Consider the following 14,034-nt stretch of genomic DNA (forward strand, 5'->3'; position numbering starts at 1 on the left):
GTCAGACTGAAGTTGGAGTACTGCGTGCAATTTTGGGTGCCACACTTCAAGAGAGATGTGGATAACCTGGAGAGGGTCCAGAGAAGGGCCACTCGTATGGTTAAGGGCTTGCAGGCCAAGCCCTACGAGGAGAGACTAGAGAACCTGGACCTTTTCAGCCTCCGCAAGAGAAGGTTGAGAGGCGACCTTGTGGCTGCCTATAAGTTCATCACGGGGGCACAGAAGGGAATTGGTGAGGATTTATTCAGCAAGGCGCCCCCGGGGGTTACAAGAAACAATGGCCACAAGCTAGCAGAGAGCAGATTTAGATTGGACATTAGGAAGAACTTCTTCTTTTATTTCCATCTGTGCGAGGAAGGTGGGAAATGCATTCAGCAGGAGGAGAAGAGGAGGAGAGCCTGAGAGGGAAGTTCAAAGCCGGAACTTCAAAGCTGCCAGGACGGTCAGCACGCTGGACATTAACTCCGAAATTTCACTTCAAAATTGAGTGGAGCCACAGATCACGGCTTTCCATCCCGAAGGCCCTCTGCTTTGTCGGGCTCCCCGTCACTGCCCCTTTCCCTTGCGCCGCCCCCGTCACACCTCGCCTGCCCCCCCCCCGGGGCTGGTCCGTGTCCGTGTCCGGCACAGCGCTGGGGCTGCCATAGCACGGGGGGGGGGGGCTGTGCCCTCCCCAGGGACGGCTCTTTCCCCGGAGCCTGGCACCAACCCCCGCACATGCCTTTCAGGTCGGCACGCGGCCGGGACGCCCGGGGGGCCGCGTGGTCCTGCCCTCGGGCCGGGGCGGGGCGGGGGGACGTCGGGGGACCTGCGCTGTCGGACGGGCGGGGGGGAGAGCCGGCGCGTGCGGGGGTCAGTGTCGGAGGGAGCCGGGCACGACAGCGCCGTGGCGCCCGCCCCCCGCTCCCCCGATGAAGCAGTCTGGGCCGACCGGCTCTTTGGGAAACTGAGGCAGGGCCCGGGGGGCGCTCGGGGGACACTGCGGCCGGGGCGCGGCTTGGGGGCTCTCCAGTCCCGCCCGGCAGCAAAGGGTTAACGCGCGAGGACGTGATGGGGGGGGGGAGCCCCAGGCGTGACGCACCTCTGACTTGCAGCGACGTCCCGTGTGACGAAGAGGGCGGGAGCCGCGCGTGCTGCGCTGCAGCCCGGAGCAGCCCCCGCGGCCTTCCCGGAGCAGCCCTGCCCTGGCGGAGGGGTTTATGGGGGACGAATAGACGCTCCGGGCGAAATGGTTTCCCTCTGCTCGTGGATGTTGCTGTCCCCATCCCCGTCCCCGTGCGCTCGGGAACGTGTCCCCACCCCATCTCGCCCACATCCGGCTCCACGGTGAGGAGGGGCCCTCCGACGAGATGCAGCCCCCGGGGGCCCTGCAGGACCCTGGTGATCCCCGGCGGGAGCAGCCCAGCACCCGTGGTGCGGACAGGCCTCTGGACCAGCCACCTCCCGGCCCCAGAGACGAGCCCCTGCCCCCCCAGCAACCAGGTGAGACGGAGGATGGTGCCCTCCGCGTGGGTGCGGGGGCCCGAGTCTCTGTGCTGCGAGGCTTGCGTGTCTGCCCTGCCCGCCAGGGAGTCGCTACCTGGCTGGGTTGTCACCAGACTTGCCCGCCACTTTGGGGAGTTCTCCTGGATTAGGGGCACGTTTCTGGGGTCTCTGCAACTCTGTCACTGCGCTGCTTGTGTTACTGGTGTTCCCATACGGAGCGGTATCTCTCCCTTCTGCAAGTCCTCACCCGCAGTGGAGCGGTCTTGCAGGACTGAGTTTCAATGGGGCTGGGCTCCTCCAGCCACCAAATCAGTCAAATGCGCATGCACACTCACACACGTGTGCGTACACACACACACACACACATATTAACGTGACACACCTGACCCAGCCGGGTTGATCAGCATGGACACGCTGACACCCTCATATACCAGGATTCAGTTCATTAAGGTAACAATGAACTGCAGTCAGACACAAGCACACAGGTGAACAGAAGACCTCTGAATCCGGCTGGGTGTGCACCTGACACCCTCGTGGGCCAGCATCCAGTTCATCAGGGCACGTCTGAGCCAAACGGGGTCAATCAGCCTGTACACACTGAACCCATTACGTGTCTGAAGCTCAGCACTTCCCAATCTTTTGCCCTAATTGTCCTAGTAGTGATAGTCTCTTGATGAGGGGACCCCACACTATTCTTGGGCTTTACAGGGATCTTTGGCTCAGGTAACAGAAGCATTGCTGCAGAGCATGTGGGGAAGGGGAAGTAGAGAAGGAAAAAATCACCCGGTTATCACCAGTTTGACTATAAAAGTTATTTATTGCTAAGCATATAAAATTTATAATGGTGCTAGTAGTAATCGGCATGCAAGGGAAAACAACAGGCCTGTGCGAGTCGGCAGCGATCCGATCCGGCTTCAGATCCTGCCGCTTCAGATGCCAGGGATCCGCTCCGGACTGGGTTTCTGCCTCGCTCCAGCTGCAGATCCGGCCATAGGGTATAATGGAGAGTCAATCAAATATCTATAACTTTGTTGTTTTTGTCTGATTTGGATGAAACTTTCAGAGATGGTAGTCTCTGGTAGGGTCATGAAGCCTGCCAAGTTTCAGGAAGGTCGGTGCAAGGGTTTGGGGGGAACTGTACCCCAAGCTGCGGACAAGCAAAACTCGTGCCATGGGTGACCCTGTGCGTGTTGGGGCGCAGCGGGGTGACAGCTGCAGGGATGGTGGCCCCTGCTGCACCCACGACGCCTGCCAGCTGTGGAGGAGATCGGTGCAGGGGGTCCTGGGGTCCTGCACCCCTAGGTGCTGACAGGCAAAGCTCGTGCCAGGGGTGCTTGTGGGACTGCCTGTGTCTGTTTTGGGGCAGCTGATTGTCTGTGTTGATTCTTTCTTCTTAGTCTGGGTTTGTAGGTGGGAACTGATGGCAAATAAGTGGCTACGTTAGCTAGGTCCTGTGTATTGTGCTGGTCCCTGTGTGAATCATGATTGATTGGTAACTGGTAACACAGGAGCTTAGCAGCCAGGCCTGCAGTAGTGCCTCCCACACCCCAAGACACACACAGTCATTCCCACAAGCACCCCTGGCACAAGTTTTGTCCGTCAGCAGCTAGGGGTGCAGGGCCTCAGACCCCCCTGCACCGATCTCCTTGACAGCCGGCAGGCTTCGTGGCCGCAGCAGGGGCCACCATCCCTGCAGCACTGGGAAGCCTAATGAGGCTGGCGCTTTGACAAGGATGTGCTGCTTTGGACCCCAAAGCTTCTGAAGCTTCTCCAGATCTGAAGGTCTGTCCAAAGCCTCACACAGCCCTAGAAAACAAAAGAGAGAGCGAGAGCTGGGATCTCCCTGTTCTAAGGCACTCGGGTGTTTTGTTGACAGGCAAAGTTGCCAGCACAATCGTTGAAGGTTAACCAGGCAACAGAAAGATGGTGTCAGAGAGTTTTCTGTCTCTTGAAGCACACTGTTTTCTGCATTACAGCTTTCTTATACCCTTAGTCCAGCCTCTTCAAAGCATTCTTTTAATAGTGTAGATCAAGAGGGTGCCAAGCCATAATTGACAGGGAAAATCCTGCAATAGAAACAGTTTCCATTTAAATGAATTACTTTTTCAGTGACAGGGGGTTATCTGGTTTGGAACATCTCACGAAACTGATTCACAACCAGGAAAACCATCAAGTTTTAAGGAGTAACCGGACACCTAGGAGCCAGCTTGAAATTATTATGAATATAGAAGATGTACTGGGAGGGCTTGTCAGATGACCTAGCTATGCTTGCACTGTGACAGCATTTGTGGTCAGGGCTCCACTGGGCTGGACGCTGTGATGAACCCTGAACCATTGTTCAAGTGTCGCCCGTACCCCCTGTGGCTCAGTCTCTTGCCTCCGCATTCTCAAACCCAGCAACCGAGTTTTAGTCAATCAAGTTTAAATAGGCCTCCCATAGCAGGACTGGAGAATGTACGGCCCAAGTTGCCTATTAAACTTTCCTTCTGCTTAGTTTTGGTTAGATGAGGTGGGAGGGGAGAGGGGAGAAAAATTCCTGTGTAAGTCCATCAAGCTGGGTGCCAGGGCTCCCTCAGGAACACAGAGCTGACAGGTAACAGGGTGGGCAGCTTCCGGGCCGAGACCCTGATCTTCCTCCCTGCACGGGTGCAGGCCCTGCACAGAGAGGCTTTACCTTGCTTGGGGCTTGTCGTGCTGCCACAATAACTTCACATCCCAGTAGTCAGTGTTCACTGCCCTTTCTTCATGTCCCTGTGAGCCCTCTGTGCCCGAGAAGGGGCTGGTGCAGGTGACGGGAAAAATAGATTCTCCAGCAGCCTCTGACCAATGAAGGTACAGCTAACCCAGGCCTGTGTGCTGCTGCAGACTCCCCTGACCCGGAGCAGACCTGGCAGCTGTCCGCAGATGAAAGCTGCTCAGGCTGGTGGCCCAGATGAGGCTCGATCCCAGGGGCAGGGCAGGGGCGGTGGGTCTCCACTCTCCAGCAGCGTGAGCACAGTCCCTCGCTGCAGAAATTTCCCTTCCACAACATGGTGGTGGGGTCAGTGCTCCACAGATCAGCGGTTCTTGTTGTCCTGGTGCCCCTGCAATCATTTCACATGCCCAAGAGCAGACCGACCTTGCGTTTCCCCTCCCCTGCCCTTAGCATGTGGATCTGATACGGCCCCAGCATCGCTCAAGCTTCTTTCCCAGGGAACGATGTCCCTGCAGGCTCTGTCGTGGTGCTGCGATCACCTCCCCAAGATGGGATAGAGTTACAGGGGCTCATCTCCAGCCTCATGCCTGTGGAGGTGTCTTAGCAAGAGCTGCGGGATTCTGAGTCTTCCTTCTCCCCCCTCTTCTACACACTGAGGCCTCCGTCTCCTCAGTCCCATGCCAGCGAAGGAGACTTGCAGGGCTTTCCCCTTGTCAGCAGCACCAGGGCTCACGTGTGCCCTCCCTTCCCACGCGCAGGTGCTGGGACCCTGCAGAGAGCTGAGCAGCAGTCTGCTGAGGAGGGGCCGGTGATCCTGGAGCTGCAGAGGACGTGCGCAGGGAGCCTGGAGGAGAGGAGCTCCCTGACTCCTGAGCCAGGACAAGTGCAGAAGGGGCAGGGCAGGCCTCCAAAGCAGGAGGAGAGCTCGGAGGTGAGCAGGGCACCCGGTTCACTTGTGGTGGGGAGTACAGGTGGGGCAGAGCGTAGGAGGAGCCCGGGGTGCTGTAAGGAATTTGTGGAGCAGAGACCTGAAGAGCATGAAGGCTGCAGCCCTAGCTACATGAGCAGGAGCTCGCTCCCGAGTGCAGATACCAGGGGTGTTGGCACGGGCAGGCTGGGTTACAGTACGTGGAGCCAGGGCTCCCTGCCTCTACAAGTGCTGGCCAGGCTGCCTCAAAGGACCGAGCAAATAGATTGTGATGAGCTGGGCTAAGGTCAGCACATGCGCTCCTGTATCCGTGGATTTATCCACATCATATGTCAGCTGAAGACTGGGGAGTTGTGTCCCCTTACCTGTCATGGCTAAGACTGCAATTCATGGTAGTACCCAGTGATTGCAGACAGGGCTGTGGGGGCCGGGAGCAGCTGGCGCAGGAGACACTGATGGTGCAACGCTTGTGCCTGCAGCTTCGGGAGGTGTTTGAGGACGTGGCTGTGTATTTCACGCGGAAGGAGTGGGAGCTGCTGGACGATGACGACAAGGTGCTTTACCAGGACCAGATGGTGAAGAATTACCAAGCCCTCGTTTCCCTGGGTAAAGCTCTGGGTCTTGCTTCCCCCCAAGATATGTGAACTCTGCAGTTTTGTAGTCATCTCCCTGTTCCAACAGTCTCATCCTCATGAACTTTTGGCTGGAGGTTTAAATCCCCTTCCTCCCCACTGCTCTGTCAGTGATCAGGCCTCCCTCACATTTCAGACTGAGATCTCCTCCTTCATTTGCTCTAGCCGCCTTCACCTGTGCCTTCCCCGTTCTTTTGACTCCTCGTTCTTCATATGCAGCAGTTTCTTGGCAACATGATCTCCCTTTGCCTTCTCAGCATGTTCATACCATCTCCAGGTCATTGTACACGAATGCACTAAGAGCTGTTCCTTGAGGGAGGATTCTGATTTCCTCCCTGTCTGGCCTAGCGTGTCCTCTCCAGACACATTTAACGATCCTTGCATGCTCCATGCTGTGCTATCTAGGTCCCCTTTCTCCTGTCATTATGACCTGGCAGAAGTTAATAGAAAGTCCTATCAGCCTCTGCTGCTACAACGGGAAAAGGCATTTCCTCAACTGTTGCTCTAGCGACATGCGTACACGAGATGTAAGCCAGGTTTGTCTGCCAAGGGGTCGCTGGAAGCTCTCGTGCACATCCCTTCCTAACATCTTCATCTCCCTAGGTCACAGATTCTCAAGCTCCCTCTGCCCCTCTCAGAAGTTTTCTTGTGCTCTTCCTAAAATCCCTCTGCTGATCGGATGCCCATCATTGTGAGAACAAGAAGTGGGCTAGCTGCAGGACATAGTGAGAACCAGTTTTCATTTCCAGGGGATCTCTAATACAGGGGCTTGTACTGGCTTGTGTGCAGGGTTGCGGTACTGAGCTTTCTTTTACTAGGTCAGTTTGCTTTTCTGATGCTTTCTTTCCCCTGCCTTTCCCCCAGGGGATTTCCTTTGGGAAGTGTTTCTATGTTTTGTCTAGCTTAGCAAAGATCATTTAGACCATTTCTATATTATGGCCTTTGATGTGCTGTTAAATGTGTCTCTTTCTGCCTTCTTTTGTCTATATCCACAGCTCCCATGAACTTGGTGGTCAACCCCCCAGTACTTACCAATCTGTGCACTCATCACCCCTCCTGGGGTGATCCTCCCAATGGACAGCATGATTGCTATTCTGCAGCTATAGTTATTATTTCCTGTCCCTGGTGGTGATGAATTAATTATTCTCTCTCCCAGAAAAAATTGTCATTTTCACCTACGTGTCATGTGTGCTTTTCACTGCCCTAAATCCCCTCACTAAGCTCATTTTCACTTCTTTTCCTGGAATTACACTTGTAAGATAAATATTATGCATCCATAAGTGTGTCCAATATCTCTTCCTCTTGGTACCTTGAAAACAGTGAAAGCTTTATTTTTGCTCCCTGGTACATCATGGGTCAATGCATCTCTACACCTGTCCCTGGTGACTCTGTCAGTTTAAATGCCCATCCTTCCTTGTCCATGAAGCCCCTAGCAGACATCTTGGGTTCCCTGGATGCATTCCCGAATGCCGGTTGGATTCTGCATCCCGTACCCAGTCACAAATGCTCTTTAACCACTGCCCAAACAGGCTATCGAGGTCCCACACCTGACTTAATCTGCAGCATCCAGCAAGGACGGGTGGATCTTTGGACCTGTGCTGATGAGGACTGTGGGGAAATGTCAAGATGGGAGGACCTGGTGCCAGGTGAGTTGTGGCTGTCCCTCGCCCCCGACTGCTGTTAGTAAAGCTCCATGGCCTGAGTGCCAGCGGGACCGGGGAAGTACAGGCCTGCCCTGTGCTGCCATTGCTGTGTGCTGGCCTCAGACACAGTATATTATGCTGTAACACAGGGACAGGCAATTATTTAGGCTGGAGGGCTGGGTAAGCAGTTTTGTTGACTTGTCAAGGGCAGCAAGGGTGGCCCCATCCCTTCATTGCCTTCTTGGAACCAGACGTCCTGACCTAACCTCTGACCTTTTCCACCAGAAGTCCCTTCCCTTGTCCCCAAATGTACTCCTTTTGGAAAGGGGATTAGACATCTTGGAATGGGAAAAAACCAAAAGCCAATTGTTTTTTTCTAACATCATAATTATATTTTTTAATTTTATTTAAAAAATATATTTTTGCCCTGATTTGTGAGTGTCTGTGCTGTGTATGTATAGGAATGAGTGCATAATAGCTCAGAAAGAAGTCTTACCCTGTATATCTTGCGGGGGGGGGGGGGTGGAGGACTATTAGAGATGCACCCATATATTGGTTTGATGTCGAATCAACACTGATATAAAGAAAATTGAGGGTATTGGAAATCGGCCTGATGTGGCCAACAATTTGGCGGATCAATGTCCATGTGTATGGGATTTGTGTGGGGCTGTGGGGTGCGTGGAGGGGGAGGGGAAGTGGGGGAGGGTGTGGTGTGTGCATGTAGCGGTGAACGGGGCTTCCCCCAGAGGCTTGCGGGTGTGAGTATAGGGAAGGGTGTGGGGTTTGTGGGGTTTCTGATTGTGTGGGGGATAGTGTGGTTGTGGGGTTTATGTTGAAGGGCTTGAAGGTATGTGGGGTGTGCATGGGAGCCCCTGTCCCCACCCCTGCCCCGCAACAGCCCCCCAGAGCTTGTATACCTGTGGCTCATTCCCCGCCACAGCCAACAGCGCACAACCCCAGCATGGCCCACGCCTGCTCCTCCCTGACATGGGATTTTCAACCGACATGGGCATGCAGCATGGCTAGGACAGCTCCTTCTCACTGCCACGCCACTGCCCCCAGCTCCATGGTAACAGCAGGGGACACTGCTTGCAGCCCCAATCCCGTGTGCCCTGTGCCAGCTCTCGCCCCTCCAGGCTGAGCAACAGCTTTTGGGCAGAAACTTGTTCATTGCGGGGGGAAAAAAAGTCCCTCCCCTTTTCTTCTGCCACGCAGTGTTTGGTGCAGCTCCCCGCGCCATGTTGGTTTTCCCTGCGACTCGGTCACCACCAACTCTGGGGTGTGTCCTGCAGTTGCTCTGTGCTGCCACTGCTGCCCTGCCAGGCAGCTTGGAGGTGACGGTGATGTGGTAGAGACTCAGGGCAGCTTGGCACGGGACGCTTTTGCACAAGAGCTTTCCCTGGAAGCAGGCAGGAAGCACAGCCCTGCTCCTCTCCCCAGAACAGGGCGCCACAGCTCTACATCCTCCCGTCAACCTCAGCCCATTAGAGCATGAAGCTATTCATGAACTGCCCAAATGTACGTCCCACATGTGCTTGTCCCAGCAGGGCCTGAAGCGATGGTATGGACAGCAGGGCCAGAAACTCTTGAGAGTCAGGCTCTGAACTGCACTGAGTAGGGAACATTAGCCCAGCACAGGGACCTGGCCCTTCCTCACCCCAGCACTTCAGGTTTTGGCAGGAAGACCTTGTTTTCTTGAGGTAACACAAGTGCCAAGGTCCAGGCCTGCTCTGAGGCTTATCCAAGCAAAAGGAATAGCGGTGTTTGCTCTCTGCCAGCAGCATAGGGACAAATGTGGAGTGTCTCTTCCCCATGCAGGAGGTGCCTGGCTGCTGAGCAGAGCTGAGGAGCAGCCTCCTGTGGAAGAGTCTGCAGACATGGAGCCAGCGCAGACTTCCCCAGGGAGTATGGCTGAGATGGACTCCCTGAGACCTGAGAAGGAGCGATGCTACGAGAGTCAGGGGAGGCCCCAAAAGCAGAAGCAGAAGGAGAAGGTAGCCATGAGCCAGGTACCATCTCTAGTTGGGCATGAGGGTGGAGAAGGCCAGAACCTAGAAAGAGCCTGGGTGCAGGCAAGAAGTTGTGTAGTTGAGAGACCTAAAGAGCCACTGGAAAGATGCACTGCATGCAAGCAAAGGCAGTGGAGATGACTTTGGAGGGAAGCAGGAGCTCAGTGCCCAGCACAGGGGCAGAGCTCAGCCCTAGCTGAAGGTCAGGAAAACCTTTAAGTGCTCATCACACCTGGCTTTTCACAAAATAAGGTAGACTGGGGAGAAGTCCCATGTACGCACTAAGTGTGGGAAGAGCTTCACCTGCCTCTGCCCTGGTTGCTCAGTGCCAGACCCATTCTGGAGAGAGACCCCCACTGCTTCACCAAATTGGGGAAGAGCTTTGTGCTCCCCACAGACCTGGTCAAGCAGCTACATGTGCAGAGGGGGAAGTGTCAGACACAGCTGTGGCATGAGTGGCAAGACCTTAACTGCTTTTTCTCCTTGTCCCAGGACCGGTGCATCCCCCGAGGGAGGATCACTCACCACTGCACTGAGTGCCGGAAGAATTTCACCTGCTTGCAAGACCTGTCCCAGCATGAGTGTGTGCGGAAGCACTGCACCAAGTGTGGGAAGAGATTCAGGCAGCTGTCCAACTTGGCGAGGCACTGGTGCATGCACACAAGAGAGAAGCCACATCAGTGTTCAGAGTGCGGTAAGACCTTCGCTCACTCCTCCAGGCTGGCTCAGCACCACCGTATCCACACAGGGGAGAAGCCACATCAGTGCTCAGAGTGTGGGAAGAGTTTCGCTCAGGCCTCCACACTGACTCAGCACCAGCGTGTCCACAGAGGGGAGAAACCACATCAGTGCACAGAGTGTGGGAAGAGTTTCACTCGCTCCTACAGCCTGGGTCAGCACCACCGTATCCACACAGGGGAGAAGCTATATCAGTGCTCAGAGTGTGGGAAGAGCTTCACTCAGTCCTCCAGCCTGGCTCTGCACCACCGTATCCACACAGGGGAGAAGCCCCATCAGTGCTCAGAGTGTGGGAAGAGCTTCACTTTCTCCTTCCACCTGGCTCGCCACCAGCGTATCCACACAGGGGAGAAGCCACATCAGTGCTCAGAGTGTGGGAAGAGTTTCACTCGGTCCTGCTACCTGTTTCAACATCAGCGTATCCACACAGAGGAGAAGCTATATCAGTGCTCTGAGTGTGGGAAGAGCTTCACTCAGGCCTCCAGCCTGGCTCAGCACCACCGTATCCACACAGGGGAGAAACCCCACCGGTGCTCAGAGTGTGGGAAGAGCTTCACTCAGTCCTCAAAGCTGGCTCAGCACTGTCGTATCCACACAGGGGAGAAGCTATATCAGTGCTCAGAGTGTGGGAAGAGCTTCACTCAGTCCTCCACCCTGGCTCGGCACCAGCGTATCCACACAGGGGAGAAGCCACATCAGTGCTCAGAGTGTGGGAAGAGATTCACTCGGTCCTCCTACCTGGCTCAACACCAGCATATCCACACAGGGGAGAAGACATATCAGTGCTCAGAGTGTGGGAAGATCTTCAATCTGGTCTCCCACCTGGCTCAGCACCAGCGTATCCACACAGGGGAGAAGCTACATCAGTGCTTGTAGTGTCTGAAGAACTTCTCTTTCTCCTCCCACCTGGCTCAGCATCAGCGTGTCCACACAGGGGAGAAGCCACACCAGTGCTCACAGTGTGGGAAGAGCTTCACTTACTCCTCCGACCTGGCTCTGCATCGGCGTATCCACACAAGGGAGAAACCCCATCAGTGTTTGGAGTGTGGGAAGAGCTTCACTCTCTCCTCCATCCTGGCTAGGCACCAGTTTATCCACAGAAGGGTGAAGCCAACTTCATCAGAACTGAGTACCACCAGGTGCCAACTGCCCCTTCTGCCCTCCTTCCCTCCATGCCATTCTCTAGAGCAGCTTCCTTGGTAATCAAGCCCAACATTTTAATGCAATCCCCCTGTGGTGGATCTCTACATCCTCTCAAGACCTATGAAATGCGATAATAGAGGTAAAGGAGGTGCAGGCTGTGACATGTCCTGCCTCTTGTGTTGAAGGGTGGGGAAAGAATGAAGACATCCTTTGTGTGAAATGGAGCTTGTTGTAATCTCCTCTCTGGAGAGGGAGCATCACCTCTCTGGACCCGCTTGAGATGCACCTGGCTCATGTTCATCTTGGAGTCAATAATGACTCCAAGATCCCTTTCCGCCTCTGTGCTCTCAAGGGGGGAACTCCCCAGCCTGTATGTGTGCTGTGGATTCCTTCTGCCCAGGTGCAGCACCCTGCATTTGTCTGCGTTGAACCCCATCCTATTCTCGTCTGCCCACTTTTTTGTAGTCTTTCTAAACCTAGTTGCAGCCTCTCTCTCCCTTCAAGTGTGTCCACCTCACCCCACTTCGTAGTGTCATCAGCAAACTTGAACAGCGTGGTTTCCACCCCGTCGTTCAAGTTGCTGATGAAGATGTTAAACAGTGCGGGCCTGAGGACCAAGCCCTGGGGGACCCCACTGCTCACATCTCACCAGGTTGAGTACAACCCGTCCACCACTACTCTCTGGGTGTGCCCCATCAGCCAATTTTTTTACCCATCCAACTGTGGAGGCATCAATGCTGCAGTCACTTAATTTATTGATGAGGATGGGGTGAGAGACAGTGTCAAAGGCCTTCTTAAAGTCTAGAAAGACTATGTCCACAGCGACACCATCATCCAAGGATTTAGTTGCTTGGTTGTAAAAGGCAATCAGGTTGGTCTGGCAGGACCTGCCTTTGGTGAACTCATGCTGATCGCCCCCAAGTATGATCTCCCCTGCAGGCCCCCCACAGGTGTGCTCCTTGATGATCCCCTCCAAGAGCTTCCCGAGCACCGAGGAGAGGCTTACAGGCCTATGGTTACTCAGGTCCTCCTTCCTCCCCTTCCTGAAAATTGGGACCACATTAGCCAGTTTTCAATCCCCCGGCACCTGTCCGGATGACCACGAATGCTTATTCAGCCGGGCCAAAGGCTCCGCGATGACCCCTGCCTGCTCCCTCAACACCCTTTGGGTGGAGGGCATGTGGACCTGCAGATTTAAAAATGTCTAGCCCTTCCAGAAGATCCCTAACTACATCTGCACTGACTGAAGGCTTGATAGAGCTATCCCCAAGGTTGTCCCTACCTCTGGTAGGTGGGATATCCCGGTCCCTGTTCAGGAAAACAGAGGCAAAGAAACTGTTAAAAATATCAGCTTTCTTGTCTGGCGTGGCCACCAGATTACCATTTGTGTCTTGCTGGGGCCCTACATTGCCTGGTGCCCTCTTCTTGCTCCCAATGTACTTGAAAAAGGACTTTTTGTTGTTCTTAATCCTGGACACTGGCCTGAGCTCCATCTCTGCCTTGGCCTTCCTAATAGCCCTCCTGCAGTCCCGGGCTGAGGAGGAGTACTCCTCCTTGGTGGTAGTTCCCCCCTTCCACTGGTTGTACGCCTCCCTTTTAGTCCTCAGGCATTGCTGAATTCCCTTGCTGAGCCAAGGGGGTTTCTGAGCGCTCTTACCCTGCTTGCTTCTCTCAGGGACTGTTATCCTTTGGGCCTGGAGGATCACCCCCTTAAGGTACGGCCATCCCTCGTGGGCTCCCATCAAGTCTCCCTTCTGGGCCTTTAGTGCGTGCCCCACTAGTCTCCTAAGCTCATTGAAGTTGTTTTCAAATTTAGTCTGGAGAAAAGAATACTGAGGAAGGCTTGAAGGGCAGCCTTCAACTACCTGCAGGAGGGTTCAAAAGAGGATGGAGCTGGGCTGTTCTCAGTGGTGGCAGATGCCAGAACAAGGAGCAACAGTCTCAAGTGGCAGCAAGGGAAGTTTAGGTTCGATATTTGAAGTATTTTCTTACTAGAAGGGTAGTTAAAACACTGGAATAGGTTACCCAGAGAGGTGGTGGAAGCTCTATCCTTGGAAGTTTTCAAAACCTGTCTAGAGAAAGGTTTGTCTGGGATGATCTAGTTGGAGATGGCCCTGCTTTGAGCAGGGGGTTGGACTAGATGACCTCCTGAGGTACCTTCCAACCCTCATTTTCTATGGCTTTTTAGAGACATGCCTGTCCTATACATTTGGGTGTATTGGTTATAGCCCTGTTGGTCTTCCCTGACATATATTTGTTTTTTCACAGACCTGCATTTTGCATATTGCCTAAAGTTTCTATTCCACTCAGGAGAGCCCACAAACACCAGCATAATCATCCTGACTGAAGAAGGGTGTTTGTGCCCAAAAGCTTGTACAGAACTATTATTCCAATGATTTAATTGATCTAATAAAAGATCTCAAATTTATCCAAAGAACCTTGTCTATGTTGCATACATCGTCATCACTTGTTGAATACGCTGTACTATACTTTCTGATCATTGAGCTCTCACCTGCATTTCATTCTTAAACCTGCTAGGTGAATGAGGGTACATGGAGGTTTGTGAGTCATTTTGGTGGGACCACCTCTTCAACATTTTCTTGGTGCCCAGAAGTACTCTGGGGGTTACTAGGTGTCCCCTGGGCCCTCAGGCTTCGTGCTGTTTGGGGAAGGTGCCTGGAGAGCACTGGCCTCATTTTGTTGCATTTTCCTTCAAATAATTTGCTCCTTTTCAGCCATGGTTTGTCATATAGTTTCATAG

At 54.1% G+C, this 14,034-nt stretch overlaps 1 protein-coding gene across 1 annotated transcript; it reads left to right on the forward strand.

The window, feature by feature from the left end:
- The first annotated feature begins 654 nt into the window (after nt 1-654).
- Nucleotides 655-13,710, forward strand: LOC132248247 (zinc finger protein 883-like). Its single transcript, XM_059721244.1, has 7 exons — nt 655-728; nt 1,095-1,482; nt 4,939-5,111; nt 5,588-5,714; nt 7,270-7,386; nt 9,202-9,392; nt 9,885-13,710. The coding sequence occupies exons 2-7, from the start codon at nt 1,350-1,352 to the stop codon at nt 11,004-11,006; spliced, it is 1,863 nt and encodes a 620-aa protein (XP_059577227.1). The 5' UTR covers nt 655-728; nt 1,095-1,349; the 3' UTR covers nt 11,007-13,710.
- Nucleotides 13,711-14,034: the final 324 nt, after the last annotated feature.

The sequence above is a fragment of the Alligator mississippiensis genome, chromosome 2 (assembly GCF_030867095.1).
Source record: "Alligator mississippiensis isolate rAllMis1 chromosome 2, rAllMis1, whole genome shotgun sequence".
Taxonomy (NCBI): Eukaryota; Metazoa; Chordata; order Crocodylia; family Alligatoridae; genus Alligator; species Alligator mississippiensis.